Below are 24,888 nucleotides of genomic sequence, written 5' to 3'. Positions count from 1 at the left end.
GTGTACTTAAAGAGAGTGAAGTTTGCATTTTTTTAAAAAAATTGCTTCACTAACTTTAAAAGCTCTCACGAGATTTTCTTCCAAATTGACTTGTTTGGTAGAGCTTGCTTTGGTCTACAAATTAAGCCAAGTTGAAAGAAAATTAGCTCATTGATTCAAAGATTCCATGGCTCGAAGGGACCGCTGCGCTCATCTAGTTGCATCTCCTGTGTAACATAGGCCATAGAACTTCCCCGGAATAATTCCTGCTTGAAATAGAGCACATCTTTTAGAAAAACATCCAATCTTGATTTTAAAAAGTGGTGCATAGGTATAGAAAGACATGCTTAGCCTGCAGTGCTGCCATAGCAGATTCAAGTCATCAGACTGGTGCCCTTTGACTACAAGCGTGCAGGTTTCTAATGGCGTTGCTAGGCATCAGTTGGCTTTTGCTGGCTGATCTTGTCAGTTATAAGATTGTGTGGCTGCCTATTTTTTTTACTTTCTCTTTAAAAAAAAACCCAAAAAATCTAGGAAACTAAGCAACAAAAAAAGAATAAATGTAATGAAGCACTATGGTTCTGTGGCTAAACTCTGAAATCATAATACATGAAATTGAAGGTTGCAAGCACTACTGTGCTTCCTGGTATGCCTTAAGATAGTCTTCAAGAATATAATTACAGGGACCCTCCTACCCTGCAGAGTCCTAGAGTCTGAACTCCAGCCTGTACCCTGAAGTATGCACAGCAATGAAACAGCTCCGCAGCCATATCCCCACAAGCTCAAGTAGGCTAGCACAGGTCAGGTGCAGGGTCTATTTGCTGTGTGCGCATATTCAGTGTCACAGTTAACTACAAGAGTGGAACAGATAAGGAGATAACACATGTTGCAAGAAGCCATTCAGGCTACAGTGGACAGGTAACATCTCTGCAGCTGTAAGACAAAGGTAGGTTTGTGTGTTATAGATCACAGTCATGAGCCATAAATCCAGTATCTTATTAAATCCATGATTTGGGGTGTCTAGCAGAGTTATGAAACTCCCAGGCTTCTCTTGTGACGGTATTAGGTGGGTTTCCGATGAGGACTAAAAGGTTAGACATGGAGGGATCATTCCATGGAAGTGTTCATTTACATGGAATGGGGTGTTGTTTGCCTGGAATCATTTTTCTGTGGTAGTTCATTGGAGCTTAGTGATTCTCATTTCATCCACGTAGTTGTTTTTAGGTCTTCCAGTGCACTGGATGAAGTACAAAGAGAAAGAGTGTTTGGTTAGTATCAAAGGCATATCGTACATACATACCCAAGGGATCAGAGCTGGCTCTGGGTCCTCATGGCCTTGTAAGCAATGTACAGGAATAGGACTCAACAGACTTGGGTTCTTCTCTTCATGGCCTTGCTCCAGACTTTTGGTGTGATCTTGGGCAAGTCACTTCAACCCTCTGCACCTTCTTCTGCAGTGACAATATTCTTTTATGTGGGTGGGGTGGGATGGGGTGGGAGCAGGTGATGTGCAGCTTATTTTATTAAGGTATGTCAAGCACCATGGCTATGTCTAGACTACGGTATCCCGCAAAAACCCTGCCGCGTCCAATGAACGCGTTTGCTCTTCCGCTTTTTTTCCACAGAAGAGCAAACCCGCTCTTTCAGGGAGCCCTGCATACCTCGTTTCATGAGGCGTAAGGGCTCCGCTGAAAGAGGAGGCTTTTCCACCATTGGGCCCCCGTCTAGACTGGGCCAAATGATGGAAAAGCCTCTTCCACAAAAGCAATCGGAAAAAGCCCCGTAGTCTAGACTTAGCCTAAGAGAGCCGGGTGTATGGAGAGAAAGGGACTGTGTTACTCTTCTCTTCTGCATTTCCTGACATCCTTGACAACGCATCCGTCATTTTGCTTCAGCATAGCTCTTTGCATTTAATGCACCGTGCCCGCACCTTTTAAATGATTAAACTAGTGTGCAGACCCCGGGGAAAAGAGCAGCAGTAGCCCCTACTTTATCTCTCTTCATCATCCTCATTTCCAGCTCAATTAATTATCTAAATACAGAGCTGCCACCTTCTAGAGCGACAAGGAGACAGCGACTATGAGTGCTTTTGCTTGCTAGTCCGTGACCTCGGCTTTATTTGTATGATTGTGTGCGTGTGAGCACATGCGCCCTGGATGGTTTGATGCATTTTTTTTCCCAGCGCAGAGTATGTCCTCTGGTAGGATTTATTATAAATAAATGTTGAAGCACCCTCTCCTGTCCTCTGCTCTTTCTCACGCTACTTTGTTCACTGGCCTGGAGGTAATTCACCAGCTTTTCCCCTGAGGAAGCCATTTAAACCATTAAGTCCAAGAGCAGGACTGAACAAGGTGCTCAGGAGGCTCTAATAATACAGCAAGTGCAAATTTCCCTACAAAGCCAGCTTGAATCAGCTGCAGACACCTGCCCAGAGGTATCCTCCAGGTTCCCTCATCTTGCATCATGAGTCTTCTGTTCACCGAGACATCGGGACAACTTTTAGAAAAACTCGCCGTCCAAGCCAGGCAGTTTGTAGCCGGTGTGGTTTTTTGTGTGTCGACTGGGAAGAGGGGGGTATTCATGTCTTGTGGGGATTGAGCTGATTGCTGAGAATCCAGTTGTGAGGGGATAAAGAACAGTTTCGCTTTTCTGGCAGGAAGGAAATCCTAGCACTTGAATCGGTGGTATATGCTCTGTCTGAAGATGCTTCCTTTGCTGGTCTGATCCTCAAATCTGATCACGCCTCTCGCCGCAGTTGTTTTAATTAAACTCAGAGGAATTGTGCACAATGTGCTGCAAGATTAACATTTTTGTTTAATTAGAAACACTCAGTAATAATAGTTGTACCAGGCCTCCCCCAACGTGCACACACTCTTACACTCACGCGCGCACCCTCCCAGTCAAGAGGGCTGTTCTCTCTGCGGAGTAATTGGTTTGTGAAATTAACAGATTCGGGTTTGAGCCAGGTGGAGTAGCATCACCACCAGGGAACAGAATGCAAGCGGTAATCAATAATGATGTCATCTTCAGCCAATCAGACTTCGGCTACTTTAACACTATGCAATGGCCTGTTTAAAAAAGGGAAGCGAATGCATTAAAAGCCTGGTTGAAGTGAGCGTAGGCAAAGCAGTTCCCAGGCTGCTTCTCTGTCCTGAACTCACTCTTGTGTGGGCCTGCGTAGTGCAGCAGATACGAGCTGCAGGAACGCACGCTGCTCAGAGACCGCTGCAATACCCAGAGCTCGGTGAGTTAAGGACACGGTCTGCTGGTTTAGCTCAGTCCCTAAAATGTGTTTCTATATTTCAGTACAGAAAGCAAATTAAGACTTTTCCTTGATTTTATTTTGAGAGTCTGTTTGGGGCTCCAGCCCTGCAGGTTGGGAAGTGTCACTCACCCGGGAGTGGACGGCTCCCAGCAACATGCAGAATGGAGCAGGTAGTCCATGTCATGTCCCAGGTGCTTGTATTATTATTAATCCTTTATTTGGGTCGCATCCAAAATCCCTAGTCCTGGTTGAGGACCCCCATGTTAGGTGCTGCACAAAGATGCTGGAGAAACAGTTCCTGCCTGTTTGTGGGGTGGAAACAGGATAATACTGAGCCACTGAAAAAGTCTTTGCCACCAAAGTATTGTAAAACACTCCACACACATGAAATCACAAAACAGCATTCATGTGGGACCAGAACAGGATTTTTAATATCCCCATTTTACTGAGGGGCAGGAAAGGGGACTTGTTTGAAGTCACAAAGCAAATCAGTACCAGAGCCAGGAACAGACCCTAGCATCCAATCTCAGACCCCATGCTCTGACCCCTAATTGGACTCCATGATACATTTAAATGGTGAGAGAAGTTCTTTATTCTGCTCCACAGGTGGATTTGATGCTATAAATGTGAGCTGATGTATCAAACTGTGGAAAGCTGTAACAGCATTGCTACCCCTGAGGCCTTGTCTGCCTGCAATGCTTACATGGTATAACAGTATCAGTGAGGAATGTGATTTTTTTACTGGTAATGGTACAGCTCCTAGGATGGATGCAGGTGTATAGGTATAAAACTGTCTAATACACCAAGGGTATGTCTACAGGACAAAGTCAAATTAAGATACACAACTTTAGCTATGTTAATTGAGAAGCTGAAATCGAAGTAGCTTAACTTGGGCTTTCAGCTCTGTCTAGACTGCAGGAAGTCAAAGGAAGAACACTTTCCCATTGACTTCCCTTATTCCTTGTGAAAGCAGGGTTGCCGGCATTGACTGGAGCCTCCCTCTCACTTCGAATTAGCTGTCTTAACTAGATCGCTAATTCAAATCCTGGAAGATAGCAGCAGCTTCGATCTTCCTCTGCAGTGTAGACCAAGATAGCTTCTTCCCCTTCCTGTATGGGAATTATAAAGCAGCTTTATATTGATGGAACTGCATCCACACTAGGGGATCTGTACTGCTTTAGCTGCACGGTAGGAAGTGGCACAGTATTTGGAGCATAAACGAACCTTTGTTCATGAACCTGACAGCTGCTTAGTGCTTCGCTCTCTAATGGGTAAGTAGCTTGGCATGGACTCAGCAGGCCCCTGGCATGCTCAGAGCATGGAGGCTGCATTTTGAAAATTGAGACGATCTAGGCCAGTGGTGAATGACCTGCAACCCGCCAGGGTAAGTCTGCTGGTGAGCTTCCAGGTATGGCCGCCCACAGCTCCCATTAGCCACAGTTTGCTGTCCCTAGCCAAACGGAGCTTGGGGCATCCATGTCTGCAGACATAAGCTAAACAACCTGTTTGGTGGCCTGCCAGTAGCTTACCCTGATAGGACGCGTGTGGCCCTTTGGCTGTAGGTTACCCACACCACTGGCCTAGGTAGGCATTTATTCTATGAATCACTACAGTACCTGAACATCATTAATAAAGCTTGTTAGGATTTACATAGCATACCTCTGATTTAAAACATTGTACAAACCTTGGCTTCTTACCAGTGTTCCCTCAAATTTTTTCTATCCATGGGTGGAATAAATGTAGTTATGTGCACCAAGGCATGTGCTGATGTGTACCACCAATAGCAGCACATGCTGACTGCTGTAGGCACTCAGTTAATCAGCTGGGCAGCACCTGAATCTCTCCTGGGAGAAATGCTGCTCCTACGCCTGCACTCCAGTGATGTTCCCAGTTTCACAGATGTGGAAACAGAGGTACAGCAAAAATGAAGTAACTCACCTAAAATGACACGCACAGACCTCAGAGCCAGCATTAGGACCTGGGTGTTCTGGCTGCCTCTCATTTAAAAAGGAAGGTATGAGGGCAGGAGGGGGGGAAGCAACACACTTGGGCTGTTACTTCCTGTCTTTTGTCCCATTGTCCCTTGGATTCAGCAGTATGTGTGGTACACAGTTTGGCCTTTGACTTGGGAACTCAGTCAGATGCAAGAAGGATACAGCCTCACCGTTGCATTTGAAAAGCTCTGCAATGTTTCCCAAGGTGAGTGTTGTAGGCTGGGATTTTCAAAAGTGTTCAGCGTTGGTGAATCTCTGCTGCCACTGTCAGTGAAAACCTCCATTGTCTCCAGTGCGAGTGGATTTAAGACAACACTGAGCACATTGGAAAAATCCCATCCTTAAATGTTTGTGCTGTGCCCCTCCCTCAGGCCGGAATTGAATCTTGGGCTCCTAATGTGTCAGCGCTGGAGTTAAAGGAAAATGTCTGTAAGCTGCCCCCATGTTGCTTATATCCTATTTGCAGCCTGCCAGGCATGAAGGGTAAGTTATCACCAGGGAAAATGGTGTGTCCTTAACTCATGTTAGCCAACATGTGGTACCTAACACAAGGTAAAATCCTCCTGAATGCAAGGCAGTCCATAGTTTTTGACTGGAGCTGGTAGGAAAAAAAGTAGTCAAAATAGTTTCCTATTAGACAGAAAGTGGCAATACACATGTTTTGAAATTACTTTTTGTTTTGAAATTTGTGTGTATTAAAAAATAAAAAACAGTTAAAATTGAAATAAAATATTTTCATTGACCTACAGTGATTTTTTTCCCCCAGAATTTCATTTTATGGAAAATATTTTTTTTTTATTTTTATTTTCATTCCAGTTTGAGATGTTTACTTTTTTTTCAAAATCTCCACATTTTTTATAGGATGGAAAATCATTTTCCAAGTCACTCTAGGTGTTAACATGAGTTAGCTGATAGAGACTGTGGCGTAGCCTAGAGTTTTACCTCGTTAGTTTTTACGAGTTAGCGAACTCGAGTTAAGCCTGCACCATTTTCCTTAGGAAAGAGGTTCCAGAGCAGCATTTCTCAAGCTTTTTAATAGTTGGGACCAGCTTGCTGCCTTCCTAAACTATGGCAGGGAAATCTTACCGACAGGTATGGAGGTTGCCATGGTCCGGTGCTGGTCCATGGACTGGGCATTCAGAAATACTGCCCTAGAGGGCAAGAGAGTAACTATGAGCTGTTTTGTAATTGTTGATGTGTGCGTCTCTTGTCCTAGAGACACAACAATTGAAATTAATAACCGTAAAAATCATGCTCTGTCTGAAAGAGTTTTGCTTCCTGTTGTTACAAGAGTCCCCTAAGGTTACTACAACTGAAAAATCTTTCTGTTCGTTTCTACTGTCTGATTGACAGGACTTCACAGATAGTCACTTTTACTTTTGTGCAGTTGGCCGATCTCCGAGGGAGAGAAGAACTTTAAAAACAAAACAAAAAAATACAAAAAACAGGAAAATGTGACTTGTTCAGATTGTAATCTCTTAGGCTCAGGCCTGCCTTTTCCCATCTGTGCAGTGCCCTGCACAGTTTGGCCTCAATTGCTGATGGGAGTCTCTTGGATGCAATACAAATAATTGTAAAGCTACAGTTGGGAGCAAGATTTAGGGGTCATATCTAAACTCACTCTGTGAAATGGATTGGGGTTCTCTCCAACAGTCTTTCTTTAGAGTACTCTGTTGAATTAAGCTTCCCCACTACCACCCCTGATCTTGAAAAGGCACTAAACCAAGCCTCTCTCCTTTGTTTTCCTCCCACAGAAGACCAGCTGCCTTCTGGTTTCCCAAACATTGACATGGGACCCCAGCTGAAAGTAGTAGAGCGCACACGGACAGCCACCATGCTGTGCGCAGCAAGTGGGAACCCAGACCCAGAAATCACATGGTTCAAAGATTTCCTGCCCGTCGACCCCAGTGCCAGCAATGGGAGGATAAAGCAGCTACGATCAGGTAAGGCCTCCCTACAAGCCCAGATGGGAACGAATCCTAGAACTGGCCCCCAAAAGTGCTTACACAGAGGTTTTTGGGCCGATGGCAGCTGGTGTGAGCCAACTCTCTTGTCCTGGAGATTAGAATACAAGCAGTTCTACAGAAGACCTGGTAAAACTGCTCGACTAAGGTGGTTGGCTGGTGGGTGTTTCCCTCATTTTCTTCATCTTTTTCTGCGCCCAGCCCTCGTGTTGATTGACAGGAAGCCAAACTCCACCGAGAATCCAGTTCCCATCCCAGGGAAGCTGGTAACTTGGCAACACTCATGGAAGGGTGCTCTGCCTAACCAGGAGGAATTAAAAGAGCAGAAGGGAGAGCTGGGTAATAGGGTAGAGAGAGGGAGGGAGGCCCTGCTCAGATGTTGAGCTGTATAAATGAAGCAAGGAGGGTGACAGCACCAAACATGGAGCTTTCAGGCCCATCCATACCAGGATCAGGACCATGGTGACAGCTGTGATGGTCCCATCTAGGGTGTGGCGGGGCTTTCCACAGCCCGTGGCAGAAACAAGCTCCTTGTAGCATCCCTTTGGTATCGAATCCTTTTGGGTTTATAGCCGTTGCCAGAGGGCAGCTCTGAGCTTTCTCAAGCAAACTTGAGGGAGCGGGCAGCAATGCCTGATGGAATGGTGCTCCGTGAACAGACGTACCCCAGCTCTGTGGCTGTTGTCAGTTCTGTGTCTTCCCCACTCTGTTCGTCCATCTGTCCTTTTCTGGTTTTATGAATGTTAGTGTGGCATCTTTCATTGTTTGCATTTCAGGAGTTATTTGTACACTGTGTGTGTGCGTGTGCGCGCACGTACCTAATGTACATGTTTGTGCGTGTGCATGTATTTTTGTTTCAAAGCTATGGATAAAGCACTGTCAAGTTATCCCATTTAAAAATATCCGCCCTTTCTCTCTCAGACATTTGCAAGCACAAAGTCGCCTTTGGGAGCTTCACCTGTCAACGGAAACTAAAACAAAAGCAACCTTTTAGATTTTTTTATTGCAATTCAGGCTTGGCTCTGGGTACTTTCAGCCTAGAAAGTACACAGCTATCTGATTAGACTTAGCCAGACCTAGCCTCACTTTTGTTGTGCAGTCGAACCCTTGTTCAGCTAAGAGGTAAAGGCCTAAGAACAGGGGAAGAAAGGGAACAGAGGCTTTAGCATGGGAACTGGTGTTGCCTTGTGGGAGCTGCTTCTGAGGCTCAGCCAGTTTCCAAGTCAGCCAATGGGGCTACATCCAGGCTGCCCCTGGCTCCAAAATCTTCAGATCTGATTCTTGTAATGCAAGATCGACTGTCAGAAAACATGACAATCTAATTGCTCTTTTGTACTGTTTGGCATAGGGTCAGTTCAAAGATTTTTGGTGCTGAAGGGCCAGCATTGACTGATTTTTAAAGGTTAATTTCCATGTTTACCTCCCCATCAGATATTTTGCATTCCTATTGTCCAGAAAGATTAATTTACTACTTGCTTTGCTTTCTCAAAGTTTATAACAGCAAAGGTTCAGCACAAGAGAACACTGTCTCCTAAATGCAAGGTTCAAATTTCAGATTTTAAAAAAGAATAAGTGGTGGGGATTTATAAAACTTAATTCATACTATTTGAAAAAGCACCTAAGTAATTTAGGAGCTTACGTCCCATCAAGGAGTGAATGGAAGCATTTTACGGGTGGTTATATCTATAGGCTGAAATTTTCGAATGTGCCTGTTTTGGGGTTTTGGGTGCCCAACTTGAGACTTTGTAAAGGGGCCAGATTTTCTGGCCTCTGAAAATCAGCTCCCCCTTGAAATGTCAAAAGATGGCCACTCAAACTAAAGCACCCAAAATCATTAGGCACTTCAGAAAACATAGTCCACCTTTGTTTATGATTTCTGTGACAAGGATTGTTTTACTTATACATTCTGTTGCTTCATTGGAAACTCAGATACAACTTTATTGGGCTGGTCCATAAGTCCCAGAAATCAAATTCATTGTGACCCCAATTCAGCATAGCTTTTATACATGTGCTTGACTTCCATCTTTGTCCAGCAAAATACTGAGTGCTTGCTGAATCGGGATAGATTCTTAATTTGAGACCCATCTCCCTTAGGGTACGTCTACACTAGCCCCCTAGTTCGAACTACGGAGACTAATGAGGGTGACCGAAATTACAAATGAAGCGTGGGATTTAAATATCCCGTGCTTCATTAGCATGTTCCTGGGCGGTCACAATTTTGGAAACTGACTAGCCCGGAATAAATGCCCGCGCCTACACGCGGTAGAGAAGCGTGATTCAGAGATAAACCCCTTAGTTCGAATTAATTATGGAATTAGGTTTAACTGTTAATTTGAACTAAGGGGTTTATCTCGGAATCGCGCTTCTCTGCCGTGTGTAGATGTGGGCAGTTATTCTGGGCTTTCAAATTAAAGCCCCTAAATCGAACTACCCGTTATAAATCCCGGGCCTGATTTGCAACTTCCAATGCCTACATTATCCTCCCTAGTTCGAACTAGGGGGCTAGTGTAGACATACCCTTAGAGTATCATCCCAATAAATAGTTCAGCTTCAGTACAGAAAGTTTGTTCCTCTGGATGAATCTGCTTTTTTGGGACCTCCATGGAGCTGATATCATTTTACAGCTCTTTAGAAATTCATTCTTCACAGAACACCGAAAGGGCCCTATTGTCCTTATTACAAGCCTGTCTCTTCTTTCTCCATTTCAGGAGGGAGTATATTCTGGTAGTTTGAGCAGGTGATGGCCTGTCAGGATTCCTAGGTTCTATTCCTGCTTTGATTCCCTGTGTGGCCTGATTTTCGGAGAAGCTGAAGTCACTGGAATCTCCATATGCTCAGCACCTCTGGAAAGCAAAACCACTGATTTTTGCCTCTCCCTTCACTCATCTGCCAAAAAGGAATGATGTGAGATGGCATCAAGAATGGCCAGGCTTTTTTAATGATTGCTTTTAAAGAGCTTGCCTCATCTCAGATGAAAAGGCCTATAAAAATGTATATTCGTCTTATATAGATGGAAATAAGGACACCAGGCACACCTGCTATGTGTCACACATCTTGCAGGGCTCATGCATTCCTATACAACTGATACAATGTCACTCAGTGCCCTGTAGCCTAGGGCAAGGTACATTGAGCTACAAGCCAAGAGCCCATGAATTCAAATCAGAGCTCTTTCACAGACTCTTAATATTTCTGCACAAACCCTTAGAAAGCAAGGCCATATACCTACCTTATGAGAGGGGAGGCAACTACCATTCATTGATTTTACAGGTAGGATAACTGCGGTCAATGCAGTCAAGAATCCAGCTCCAACTCTCATCCACTTTGCCACACTGCCTGCCTTTTAGAAGAAATAGGCCACAAGATGTACTTGTGTAATTCACGCTAACACAAAGTAGATCTTTGCCCCTATCTAGTGGCCAGACAGCAGAGCAGAACCTACTACTGCCTCTATGCTAATGTAGTTAGCTCAGATAGTGGAGTTTTATGCTTTTAGTTCTAGAGATCTCAAGTTTAAACCCAGGAGACAAACCAAATTGCGATTCATTACCCTTGGCTGTGCTGTCTCTAGCTACTAGACCACATTTTATTCCCAGAAACAAGAATAACAGAATCCTGCTCTCCTGCATTCTGTGTGCTAGTCCCCTTCATCAGCTGCTCCTCACAGAGAAGGCTAGGCCTCTCCCCTCATATAGTGGAAGTAAAGAAGAGTTTTATTGTAGATCTGATGGTTATAGGATCAAACCTGGCTGACTACCCATGTAAAGTGAAATCAATGTTAGTGTGAGGATGCTGGAATAATTGTATACATTATTTTACACGGCAGGGCATTGTATGGAGATGTGAATTTAGATATTATATTAGTATTCCCCCCTCCCCCCCCCCGAGGGTTACACATCTCGTACTTGTAGCTTGATTAACGGGAACTATCACTTTAAGAACTGGGGGTGGTGGACTCAGAGTGTTCTTGTGAGGAATGTAATATGTGGGAGATGTCGCCTGTGCCTGCTGAGCAGGGGAGAGAAACTCTGCGTGTGTGAGCTGCTGAACAAATGTCCAAACTCAGTTTAATGCATTTATCTTTCCAGAAAACAAATCTGACTCTTAAGGGTTTAGCACTCATTTGTGTTAGGGTGTGGGATGCAACAGGACATTGCTAATGAGCTGCAGAGCCTTTTGCCTGAAGGCCATCAATAGGAAGTGTGCTGTGCTCAACTCCACGGGGCTTAGAAATTATTGCCCGCTAATGGATATTTGGTGGCCCCTACACAAAATGAGTATAGTGGGTTTCCATTAGAGATCACACATCACAATCGCACCACCACTCTTGGCACTACTTGGCAGGCTCACGAGAGAGGCTAAAAATCTTGTGGGCCATGAAGACTCAAGTGCTCGTTGTCTGTAGAGGAGCTCTCCCCAGAGGGCTTTCTGCCAGTACATTTCATGTATGGGAGCCTTACCTTGCAGCTGTCCACTATAGGAACCAATTCACCAGGAGGAAATGCACCCCATTGAGTTAGACTGAGTTTATGGTTGTATGCAAGCTAGATGCAACCATGAAAATTAGCTCATTACTGGATTTGCATAAAATATCACAGACGGGGCTGCCCAAAACTTGGTAGCTCTGTCTGCACCTGTTTCTCTTCTATGCTAAAGCTCCTTTACATTTCTCTAGGTGTCTAAGGCTGTGTCTACACTGTAGAGCTTTTCTGGGGTACCAGAGGTATCTCCACAAATGAGATACTAGAGGAATTTCCACCAGAGGTATCCCAAAAAAGCTCTGCCGTGTCCAAAGAATGCGTCCACTTTTTTGGAACAATTTCCGAAAAAGCAGACACGTTCTTTCGGCATCCCTGATTTCCTTGTTGCATGAGGAATAAGGGATGTTCTCAAAGAGGGTTTTCTTCCGAAATTTGGCCATGTGTAGACAGGCCAAATTTCGGAAAAGCCTCTTCTGAAAAAAAGGCGGAAAAAGATATGCAAATTGCGTATCTTTTTCCGATATAACTCTGCAGTCAAAACATAGCCTAAAAGGGCTTTACAGTGGGTATATATTCCTTTTTCACTTTCTTTGAGGTCCCTTTATGTTGCCAGAGCAGGCAGATCAGAAAACCTGAATTTAGGAGCATTCTGCATAGATGTCTTTCTCCATCTAGGATCCATTCCTCTTTAACACTTTCCAGGTTATTGGAAATAATTTAACTCTCACGGACTTTGGGCCAACTAACCCCGAGTGTCCCTAAAGGAATTAAACACTTAGATTCTTCAAAGGAGCCTGAAGAAGTCACCCAAATTTGGGTTCCAAACTCCCTGAGATTTTTAAAAAAAATCTCAGCCTAAGGATTTTCTAACTGTTGCATGAACAAAAAAAATGTGCCATTTCTGTGTTCTTGGTAGAGAAACTTATGCTTCAGGACTACACAATGGGATTGGGTCAAGCTGATATCTAATGCCTGCCTGTGCCCTCTGGAGGGGAACACAGCTGTCAACGTCTTAAACCTTACAAGCACTTAACCCTTTTGTATCTTGTGTGTCGTCTTCTGCTTTTGAAATAACTGGCTATAACAAACTTTATTTTTCTTTTCCCTTCCGTTTTTCATTATTTTTAACATTCAGAGACCTTTGGTAAGTTTTGTTCGATTTAAAACAAAACCAGAAACAAACCCGCTAATGTCCAGATTTATAACCCTCGCCCTTTAAACTAATTCCTTCTTAACAGCTTTTTCAAGAGGCATGTTGTGCATTTCTTTTACTAACTCCTTCAGTAGGGATATTCTGCCCTCTTAATGAACTGCCGCAGGGGTATTGCAGGCTACAAAAATAACCATCATCATAATTAAAATATATCTATATGAGGAAATATAACTAAACACAAACCTCTTAACATTGGATAGATATTTTTTTGTAACTTAGCAACAGTTGTCCTGGAATTCCCCAATTAGACTGTAGCTTTTACCCTGGAACTGTGGTAATTGTGTTCACGCCTGCAGGAGGTCTTGGAGTTTCACATCTAATGGTGTTATTGGCATTGTCTGAAGTGAGAGCTTGTGGGGAAGGGGCATTAGGCACTGAATTTTAAAATGGAAGCCATCTATCACAGGGCTGTGGGGGGAGTGATTGGACGGAGACGTCCCTTCTAGATTGTTCCTGTTCCCTGAGGTGCCAGGACCCTGATGGGAAGCTGCCATCAACACTCATGTTGCATTTTCCTCCCTGTGCCAAGTCCCGGCTTGTTCTCAGCGACTTAGCAACTGGAGCTGTCAGACAGGATCAGGTGTTAAAATTGCAGCAGGTCCTTCATGATTGTTTGTTGAGGGTTTAGAAAACTGTTCACCACCCCAAGGGGAGAGCAAGGCACATGTGGCCTGGTAGGCCCTGCATTTCCTGTGGTTGCCATGGCGATGGCACCTCCATGTGTCCCATTTTGAGGGCTCAGTTTCGCCCTGTAGCTTCTGTTGTTTAGAAAAACACGGCGGGGGAGGTAGTTTCAGAGCAGTCCCTGCATACCCATGAGGCTGGGATGGTGACCAAGAACGGCACCCTGCCTGGAATGCAGCTTCTTTGTCTTGCGTAATGCCTGGGTTCTCAGGGCTGATGTAGGCTCCAAGAGTTGTGTCTCAGTGACCAGATTCCACCCCCTGAAAGACTGAGGAAGACACTGTAGGGATAGTGGGTATCACTTGCCCTGATCTCATGCCCTGCTTGATTCCTGAAAGCCCCACTATTCCAGAGACTCATTCTGGTCTTGCATGGGTTGTCCCCAGACTTTATGCTGTCCTAAATGAACTGGAAAATTCTCAGCCTTGCAGACACTAAGAACATTTTCATAAGGGTTAATTTGGGGGCACCTTTATCTACCGTGAGCCTGATTTTTCAGAAGCACATATCACCCCCAACCCCGGTTGCAATCTGCTGAAGCTGCCCCTGGTTATCCTGGTGTTTTGTGCCATCACCTGCCCTGTCCCGTCCAGCAGAGCCAGGCTGCTGTGTGTCAGTCAGTTGTAGATCATAGATGCCTTTCAAAAATTGCTGTTCCCAAGCCATCTCAGGAGCATGCATTGGGCCACCAGAGAATAGATTTGTTTGTTGCAGTCCCCCTCCAGCGCTGTCCTGCTGCTAAATTGAATATGAATGTAGTTAGATGTGAAACTCCAACAGTGAAAATCTACCATCTGTGCCCCAGAAACTATTCAGACTGTTGCTTCTCTCCACCCCCACACCCCGCCCCATCGCCCACAATTAGTCTCTTCCATTTTGGTCCAGATTTCATTGCCTGCCTGCAGGATGCGAGTCCCATCAGAAATCAGCCTTTGCCACTCCAGATCCATTTCCCCCACACCCAGCAGAAATTGGGAAGCCAAGCATAGCCTCCCTTTGGGGGTGGCTTGTTCTCCACAAGCACTGGAGCTGCTGTCACCTGTTCCCATGGGCTCTAGCAGTGCTCTGAGTGAATGGATAATCACAAGCCATAAGCTGTGATAACTCAGGAAGTCGATGGGTCCTGCCTTCCATCCATATGAGGTCATGATTTCCAGCATGTTTCCTCACAGTCAGAAGCTCTGTAGCAGCCAACCCCGGGCAGGAGGTGATAAAGGTTTCTCCTTGCCTCTCCTACCCCCATCCTTTAGTCTTGCTCCAGATTCACATCACAGATGGTAGATTTTCACTCTGATTTTGAGTCAAAAGGGTATATTAGAGGCTGTTTTGTACTTCCACTCAATCTATCTATAACCCTCTGCTGCTTTCTCTCTTGCTCGCTCTTTAAAACCTGCCCAACCGCACCTTTGTGGAGATAGTCCAAGTAAATGCTCCTCCCACCTATTTCTTTCTTACCTGCGCTCTCTGATCTTTGTCCTGACAGCTAACCAACCTGCTTTATTAACCTTAGCTAGTTCCTAACCCTAATTAGATGCTAACATTTCTCCAGCATACTGCCTAACCTTTTAACTAGAAGTTGAGTCTAACTAGAATCTAATAGCCTAACAATATAACACTTCTCTTCCCTTAACTCCTTTGGAAATATTTCAAATAAAGGTTAACTGTAACCAATAATACATATTTCTTTATACCTTCTATCCTGAAAATGGTGCACTGCAGTGCAAAGAAAGGAGGATGAGCAGAGGTGATGGATAAGGAGAATGGATAGCCTTAGGATTGGCATTTTGTCCTGCATTTTGCTCTTGCCTTTTGTTGAAAAGCTTCCCTCTGTGACCTCAGCCAACTCACTTCACCCACAGTGCCTCAGTTTCCCCTATTGTAAAATGCGGGGCAGAATATTTCTTTACCCCATGAGGGAACGGAATATGAGGCTGGTATTTGTCAAGTTCTGTAAAATCCTTAAAGGAGCTGTTCTGCCCAGTGGCAGAGTATTGTTATTACTGAGATGCTCTTGCACTTCTGTATGGTAGGGAGAGTTAGGAGTGTGGATTTGCCAAGTCTGCCCCGTTTTCAGGATTGGGGTAAAAACATTTCTTGAATGAGTTGTGCGGCAAATCTGAATGCCCATGGGGAAAAGGACCCTCTATGTTCTCAATGGAAGGTGGTTTCCTGTCTCTTTTGTCCTCAGGAGTGTAACAGGAAATCAGAGGGAGGGGCAGTGACATCAAGAAACAAAAGGGCTGTGTCATTGCTTGTCAGCCATGATGTCATTTCCTCTTGCCCACAAGATGTCACGTGCACGGTGGACAACTGATGGGCACTGCCAGCAGAAACAACTGGAGGGGGTTTGGCTGAAGGCAGCCCTAGGATGTATGAGGTGGCCAATCACAGCAAGTCTCTTCTTCCTCTCCCCAAATGCAAGGAATTCTGAGTTTAAATTAACCCAGTCTACAGTTTATTAGGATGGCTTCCAGAGCAGCTACTCCAGGCAATCCCCTTTTCAGGTTTCCCAGGTATAAGGGCAGCAGCATCGTCCTGTGTCACACCTGCAGCTTTTTTCTAGCATGTAGCTGCATCCAGTAATGTGCTGCAGAGCCAGCCGCTCTCCATATAACTGTAGACGATAGACCCAAGGGTGTTCTATGAAGGGCCGTGCCCCATGTGAATCATTACTATGTGTGTAGGATTAGGTTCTAGTCTCAACTTTGTCGTGTGACTTTGCGCAAGCCCCGGGTCTCTGTTTTCCTGTCTGGGGATGGCAGGTTGATAATGATCTTCCCATAAGGCTGGAAGGATGGAAGCAGGTTTGCATATGTGGTCTCCCTTTCCCCTTGTGACCAATGGAGGGACCATTGATTTGACCAGCTTCCTCCTTTCCAAGCTGAGTGCCCTGAGTAAGCCTCCCATAGTCTGAACTGGAGTGTGCTGCCTGGAGTCCTTTCCCCCAACCCCCTCCAGTCTGTGTAATTAAAGATGAAGCCCGGTAGTGTAGGAGTTTTCCTGCCAGGATTGATCTTCCTTGAGTTGGGTCCTTTTTCCCACTGGCAGTCAAAGCGGTTTTGGTTTTTTCACTCCTTTCACTTCTTTCCTTTGCTTCCCTTGCAGAAGGTACTCCAATCCGAGGTAAGAGATCCCCCCACTCCACTCACTCAGTCACTTACCCACCTGCTCCTCACCAAACAACTTTTCTCCAAATCCGTTCCTGTTTCACGTGATCGCTACTCAGCCCAAAGTCTTGTTGTTGTTGTTGTTTGTTGTGGTTTCTACTCCTGCCTCCCCTTTGGATATTTATTTCTGTGTCTGTCTGTCTTTATTTTAAATACTGTTCCAGTGTCTCTTTCTGTTTGCTGGATGGACTTGGTGAAACCTTTGCAAGGCTCAGATGCTGCCGTCTGAAATTTATGGTGGAGGTTTAAGAGCTAATCTCCCCAGGGCTGTGAATGACTGAGGTGTATGTCTGGCATTAAGCACTGCCAGAGCTTGGTAACCACTCAAGGGCTTTATCATGATTGGTGCTGGGTGCCCTGGAGCCCTTGATGTCCGTGGCGATGGAGGGTGCCCATCACTTTGTTGGAAGAGGTGTCAGTATGCTCAGTCCCCAACCCCCTAACAAGCCTTCTTTCTTTCTCTAACCTCAGGTGCTTCTTGGTAAGTAACTTTCATACCCAGTCTATGTCATTGAATCTTTCACCTGAAGGGAGTGAGACCCTCCGCTACCACTGACAGTGAATGGGGTTGGGCTGCATGACTCCTATTAGCCCCTGTGAACACCCCAGCCATAATTTCTGGGAGCCTCTAACCAGGCAAAATTAAACCCCAAATTCTCCACTGCTGATAGCAATGGTAGAAGGTGCACACATGTTTTGCCACCATGTCTACACCTGCTCTCAGAAGACACCAAACACACACCAACCTGTCTACAAGACAGCTTCCCTCATTGCTATCACTGGCAAAGTTGCCCTCCATGAGAACCAAGGGGTCCTGATTTCCCCAGTGTAGACAAGACCCTGGCATGCTTTCCAGCTGTAGCTGCATCATTCTATTCCCACCCTTGAGTTTGGTTTGAAGTCTCCCCTTGGCGGTCCTCATTCAGACAGGCACCACTGTGAGCTAAATAAAACCTTGGCTGGGATTAGGGGAGCCAAACTACATAAACAAAAGCTTCACAGAGCCCTCACCTGACACAGCAGTCTCCCAGATAAAGCTTTCGGATGACAGAGACTGCTGTGGCTTGAATACTGTAAAAAATCTACTCAGCTTAAGGTGACTAGATAAGCAAGAATCAGGACAGGGTTGGAGGGCAATAGATGCCCGTGTAAGACAAAACCCTGAGTATCTGGACTGTCCCTGTATAGTCAAGACATCTGGTCAACCTAGCTCAGCTGAAGTTGCATTTAGAAGTTTCTCATCTGCCCGAGTTTAGAGACTATTTGGTTTTCAAGTCACTCTACTGGATTGAAATCTCCGTGGGTCCTTTTGTTGCAAATTTGGCTTTTTTTATTTTTTTTAATTCTATCAAGTGTAAATCCCAACTCTCCATTTGCAATCTACCATCCACTGGAGTCACATGCTCGCTCAGTCACTCACCCTCTCTTACTCATACTAACTCCTTCCTGTTTTCACACACAACACTCTTCTCCCCTGACCTGCAATGAATCTGAATCTACCGAATCAACAATGGTACCGTTTCTACCCTCTCACTTAGAGCCTGTCAGTATGCATCTACCAAGCTGTAATTTTTCATGCAGTCAAGGAATTTTCAAGGCTCTGTTCTCTAGCTGTGTCATGTGCATATATATAACAAATAAAATATTTGATATGTTGGTTTATTTTATAGGCTATATATACTTTAACTTGAGTTCGACAGATCTGTTGCCTTCTAGGGTAAAATGCAGAGGTGATCTTCATCTGTGTAGTTATGTGCTACATATTTGCGCAGGGCTCTTTTGAACTAGTTGGTGATAGGCATGTTTAGTCTGGACTTGAGTATATTTTCATCAGCTGAAATAGTGTACAGGTAGAGAAGAAGCCCTGATTCTTGTTGGTCTGGCCAGAAGAACTAGCTGTTCAAAGGGGATGGAAACCCATGTGCAGTTTAGAAATTCCAGTTTGTTTTTCACACAGTTTTCCCTTTGGCACATGCACTTTTCAAGCACTCTGTCAGCCTCTGAGAGCCTGGTGTTGCTGCAGCAGTGCCAGGGATGGCTCAGGGGACTGGTAGTGGGTTACAGAACCTTTCAACTCAAAGGTCGCTGGTGCAGGTTCAGCCTAGTTCAATAGGAAGTCATGGCCCCCAATGGCTGTCTGGTGGCCCATGTAAGATAAGCTGGAGATGTTAGTTCCTAGAGGAAAATGTTTACATTGCAGAAGCCACCAGAGTTGGGTTTTTTTGGTGGTCTTCTCAACCCAGAAGGCAGGACCTGAACTCCCCAGGTCAGGATTGATGCAGACTGATAGGACAGTATGGGGCAGCTTGCACTATTTCTAACCACATTGTAGGCCAGGATTGTGAGAGTTGTGTTGGGCCATTAGTCCAGCAGTGGCAATGGCCGTTCTGATCAAGGTTTGGTACTGGCAATGCCTTAAAGTTCTAGCTTGGGAGCAAAAAGCCCTGCACCCTGTGCCACAGTTGGCATTGAGGAAAAACGGCATGGAGGGGGGTTGGTGCCAGGCCTTCTCTTTAAAAAAAAAAAATAATTTCTTTGCTGCCATCTTCTTCTCTCCTACCAGGTGGCCTGCAGATTGAGAGCAGCGAAGAGACTGATCAGGGGAAGTATGAATGTGTGGCCAGCAACAGCGCCGGGGTGCGCTACTCTTCACCCGCTAACCTTTACGTGAGAGGTAGGGAGCACCTCGGCTCAGAATGCTGGCAAATGCGTGGGCTCCCTCTGCCCCTGCTGTGTTCATTTGTTTGCTTCATGGAGCCAGGGGGAGGTGTTGCTGTGAAAAGAGATCATGGGGGGTGGAACCTGAGGGCACCTCTGGGAATGAATGGTGGAGTCCCTTCTCCACTGCTGACTGGATCCCTCTGGAGAGCTTACCTAAGTCAAAGGGAAAGGGGTTGCCAGGGTATAATACCCCTAAGCATCTCCGGCCTCTGAAATATATTGAGAGCGCTTTGTTTTTTCTGCTGCAGACTGAGCAGTGTCACAGAGACTGTTGGCCCTTGCGGTATCATTATTCCTGTTTGCAGCAGTGCCCAAAGTGCACTTGCAGCAGCAATACAGAGGCCTGACCCCCATCGTGAGGTCAGGTCTGATCCCCAGGCTGCCCTGGAAGCTGACCCAAGAGCATTGATGTGATGTCCCATATGGCAGAGGGGAGCACATAATCTCTGCTGCAGAGAGGCTGTGGCTAGTTGTGGGGTGAGCTCCCTTTGGTTGAGCCCACCCACCCCTGAGTCTCACCAAAATTGGGATGGAGGACAGTTGGGAGCGTGGAGCAGCAGGCTCACCTCGCCTTGCCTCGCGAGGGACAGGGAGGGGCAACTGCTCTTGCAGGGCAGCTGAAGAGGGATCTCAGCTAGCCCAGTCCCCCAGAAGGCATTGCTTTTCAGCTCACTGCTCCACGCCAGGCCTGGTATGGCATTACTCTGCGTGGGGCTGTCCTGAGCACTGGACGGCAAGTTCTCTCACTCATGTGCCAGCTGGCTTTACCTTCCCAAACTCCCTGGCCACAGGGGCTGCCTACCCCGGTTCCCTTCTGGCCTGGATATACATGTATGGTGAAACAGAGGCTCCACCCGCACACTCCTGGGGTCCCCCTTCCCCACACAGCCTGCGGACCAGATACAATAGGGATATTGGTTGCCAGTTGAATTCCTCCGATGCTTTTTAGCATTTTCTGGGTCAGTGGCCCACTGCATTTTGTCGTTCACCTGGTTTAAGCTCTCGGACGGGTAATATTTTCCTGCAGACTAATATTTTTCCACAGCAAAGCCCTCTGATAACACGAGCGCAAGGACCTGCCCCTCTCACTGTAAAACTGCCATCCCCGCCAGCTGCTGCCATGACCATTCCATTTAGCCGAGGAAGTGCTCCCCTCACCCGCATTGACACTGCGGTTAGATGTGGACCCATGCTCTTGTGTGCCCTCCTCTCTCTGTGTCTCATGCTTACTGAATCACATGCCTATGGAGAGGAGGCTTTTGTGTATTTACAAGCTACGTTTTTCAAGAGCCTTTTGTGGCTAGCTGCAAAATCACTTCTGAAATTTGCCTTGTAATCTGGGCTTTGAAATCCAGGATCCAACACACCACAAAGGCTAAATGAATTGCAAGCTGGGCTTTTTAAAAGAAGTGTGGGGGGGGTTGTTTTTAAAACACCCTGACCTTTCTGATGAGTTGAAAATTGGCCAAAGGTTCTGGCTGCCCAGAGCTGCTTGTCTCCCCTCCTGGATGGCCCTTTATACTAAAACTTAGCCTATGTGTGCACTTGAAGCCTCTGGCATAGAGGAAGCCAGCATTGGCAGCTGGCTGAGAAGAGCCAGAGAATACCATGGAGGCTAGCCCGTGCTGCGTTTGGGGTGCTTTTCATGCTAATTCCCTGTTTCTTGTGTGTTAATTTCTCTAAAAGGTAACTGCAATTCTGAAATGCAGTCATTTGGGGAAGAAAAGTGGGGGAGGAGGGGTTCACGCACATTTTTTTCTTCCGTTTTTGTTTTTAAAGAGTCTTGAACATGCTTGTGTTTCCAATTGACTTGTTTCTCCCATAACATGCTTGTCTCTATAGAATACCTGGGATAGGAGTTGTAAGTTTTAACATTGCAAGGAAATGTCTTTTCTTTTCTTCTTTTTTATTTATTTATGATTTATTTTAAGTAAGTCTTATTTTGGAGTTAGCATGAGCACAGCTGGGCATAGGGGGAGGTGGTGGTGAAGGGCTATGGACAGCCAAAGTTTTCAATTAGGGGATCTTCTTTGCTCCAGGTCCAGTCTGCCTGGAATAATTTATATCCTCTCTCCTTCTGTAAAATGGCAGATGAGCTTGTGAAGGTGAGAACTCCATGCTGGGGCTCCACTCTTCTGTTGGGTGCTAATTCTGAATTTGGATGGTTCCCAATCTGACTCTTCACGGAGCTTGGATGCTCTTAAACATGAGCATGGGAGGGAGAGGAGGAAGAAAAGGAGACAATAAGAAGGGTCGTTACTATCTTCTTTCTTTTTTTTTTTTTTTTTTTTTTTTTGGTTAAAAGAGAAAAGAAAAAATCAATTTGCAGCTGACAGCCTTGAGAAGGCCTTTTTTTACTCTCTCTGTGTTTCCCCTATTTTTCTCTTCTCCTCATGTCATTGTGTTCCGCATCAAACCCCCTTAACATCCCTCAGAGCTACGAGAAGGTTGGTGTGGTTTTTTTCTTTTTTACTTTCTTTACCCACATTTTTACATTCGTAAGAGAAAAAAATAACAAAATAAAAAATAAATAAATAAAAAAGAGAAAAAGCAAGAAATCTTTAAGATGAGCGAGACCCGCCCGTTCCCGGGTCTCGCAGAGATGAGTTGAGTTGCATTGTGGGCCTCTCTATGCATCCTTTGGTAATGTTGCTGAGTTCTTGCACTTTTTTGTCGTCATGGTTACCTTGCCGTTTGGACATTGGGCCTGATGCATGATAGGAGAATGTAACAATCTTCTTTGCATGCCACTCTTTTAAATTAATTACTATTATTTTTCCTATGTATATCTAATTTATTTTTCAATTCTGATTCATTTAAAGTGGATTTATTCTTTTTTTATTTTTTTCCTTTTGGGTTTTTTGCTTTCTCTTGTTTTCCTCTTTCGGTTTGGATTGGTTATGCTGTGCTGTAGTTTATTCCAAACGCATTGTGAGAAGCCAGTGTTCCTGCTCCCAATGGTAACTGAAACTCCCCCTCCAGTCCCCCTGAAGAAGAAAGGAGTCACACAGCTCTAACACCTGTCCGTGGAAGTGCTGCTATGCAAGACAAGCCTTGATTTGGGGGGGAGGAGACCGGGGGGTTGGAAATCCTGGGTGCTTTTAACAAGGGATCAGACCATTACACCCATTCACCAGCAAACCTTGGAATAATACCTGAGGTGCATGGCACTTGACATGTCCTATACCCAAACTAAGACCTGCTCCAAGGAGCCTGCCATCACATACATGGAGCAGCCAGTCCGTCCCGGCATGGAGCAGCCAGTTTGCTTGTGGCCCAGGATGGGGAGTGAAGAGGAGCTCTCACTGGTGCTACTGAATCCAACTCTGTTAACTCCACCCTTCTGCCCTCTCACACATGAGTGTACATGCAACCGTTCCCAGTTCCCAGGCACTGGAAGGCTGCTCTAAAATGAGCAGATATGTCAAGATCCTGGCTGCTCTAAAGCCAGCTGGAGGCTGGCTGGGTCTCACGGCTATACCTCTGTCTGTTACGCGCCCTCACACATTCTCTCTCTCCCAACTCTGGCTTGTTGAAGCAGCTGCTGCTTGGGCACAGATGCACATCAGCAAAGCCTGCTCCAGAAATGAAAGACCCTTCTTTCTGAAGGAATTTGGGTAGAGATGAGGCTCAGGAGAAACTATCTTGATGCTTCTGGCAGCTGAATCCTTGTGAACAACAATGGGACATCTGACACGCTGAATCCTTGTGGTAAATTTTGTTTGGCTTCAGGGATTCTCTCCCACCCACCCCTTGTAGTCCCATCCACTGTCACTTCATCTGTCTCACATGCTCACATGCTCCAAGGTAGTGACTCCCCATGCAGGAGCAGGCTGGTGGTGCTAGTCAGCTTCTGATTTTCCCTTTGGAAAATGGACTGCCCTTCCATCCCCAGTGTGAAGCTTTTAGCCCCTGCCAGCCAGGCTTCATTATGCAATACGTGACCAAACAAGTGGCTTTCCCAGCGTACAAGTATTAAAGCTGTGTGATTTTTGAGAAATCCAGTGCAGTATGGACACAGTATCTCTGTCTCTCTCTCTCTCTTTCTCTCTTTTTTTCCTCACTATCTGTCTTTCTCTTTCTCTTAAGATGCTGAGATTTCAGTGCTTGGACCCTCAGTGCTGGTATTTCCCTCTCCCCCCAAATATCCCCCTCTCCTGTGATTGTAAGGTACAAGGGAACCACTCAGAAATGCTGCGGTTTTGACAGTGTCCTTCTGAAGTGGCTGATAGTGTCTCTTCTGACTTCAGCCACCTCCAGCGAGACAAAACCCCCCTTCATAAAAACTTCCATTTAAAAACAGCAGAGGGTAGAGCCTGAAACAAGATTTCGCCAAGACCAGTGGCCTCGTTTACAATTGCCACTGATCACAGGACTTGTCTTCGCGAACAGAAGTTTGAGTTTAAACATTCAGGTACAATAAAAAGGGATTTATGCAGTTTTTTATAAAACATTTCTAATGTGTCTGAATTGCCCTGCCAAAGGTAGAATTGCCCCTTTGATCTTCAGTGCAGTGGATTCTGCAGACACATGGTGGTCTGAGAAGCTCTTAGAGTTAAATACTTTTTTTAAAAGTTCCAATAATAACAAGGATAACATAAAAGTAAACAAGACATAACCGTTGTGGTGTGGATTGGCACAGAGCAAGTCAGTCGAGATCGGATGCCGTATTCAGTGAGATGTTGTCACTCAAATGGAAATTCTGGATGTGGGGCAGAGAGCAGGAAGGTGTTTTGTATGTGCTGCATGGAAGGTAAGGCTAGGTGAACCCAGGAAAAGACTGGAGATGTTCATGTGGCTAGAGTGGAATTCCGTTCTAGTGGACACTCCTTTAGGGACCTAGAGAACCAGTGGTTCCAAAAGGCCTAATATCACTAAAGAATATTTGGATATTTGGATTTAGGGCCACATTGTCAAAAGGTATTTAGGCACCTAAAGATGTGGATGTAGGTGCCTGTTGAAGTTTACAGACACACCTAAGAAGATTAGGTGCCTAACTCCAATTGATTTTGAGACTTGGAATTCTTTTTAAAATCAATATGTTGACACTGCAATTAGACAACCAGGGGTGGCCTGTGCCAACTGATTTGGGGTCATGGGCTCAGGCAAAGGTGCTGCTTAATTGCAATGGGGTTGTTCGGGCTTGTTGCTGCAGCCTGAGCTCTGGGACCACCTTGCAGGGCCATATAGCACAGGCCAGCCATGGATGTCTAATTGCAGTGTAATCAGACACTTCATGACTACAAATAAGGGCTTGGCCCCTGTCTTGCCTGGATCTGGCCCCCCAGGCTCAGCTTTGGGGAGCCCGTGCTAGTGCTCTAGCCCTTCCGTCACCTACCTGCAGGCCTGGAGCACACAAAATCTACTAGCCTGGACCCCCCTATGCTCTGGCGTGCAAGGGGAATGTGGGGAGTGTCTTCTCA

At 45.6% G+C, this 24,888-nt stretch overlaps 1 protein-coding gene across 17 annotated transcripts in view; it reads left to right on the top strand.

The window, feature by feature from the left end:
• The window catches only part of PTPRS (protein tyrosine phosphatase receptor type S), a 279,600-nt gene that overhangs the window by 177,402 nt on the left and 77,310 nt on the right, over window positions 1-24,888 (top strand). For all 17 annotated transcript variants that reach the window (XM_075903072.1, XM_075903067.1, XM_075903074.1 and 14 more), the window contains 2 exons: window positions 6,993-7,181; window positions 19,308-19,418. In XM_075903072.1, the coding sequence (XP_075759187.1) occupies window positions 6,993-7,181; window positions 19,308-19,418 (300 nt within the window). The remainder of the gene's footprint in view (window positions 1-6,992; window positions 7,182-19,307; window positions 19,419-24,888) is intronic.

The sequence above is a fragment of the Pelodiscus sinensis genome, chromosome 19 (genome assembly GCF_049634645.1).
Source record: "Pelodiscus sinensis isolate JC-2024 chromosome 19, ASM4963464v1, whole genome shotgun sequence".
Taxonomy (NCBI): domain Eukaryota; kingdom Metazoa; phylum Chordata; order Testudines; family Trionychidae; genus Pelodiscus; species Pelodiscus sinensis.
Note: the sequence above shows the minus strand (reverse complement) of the source record. Positions and strands in the feature narration are given on the sequence as shown.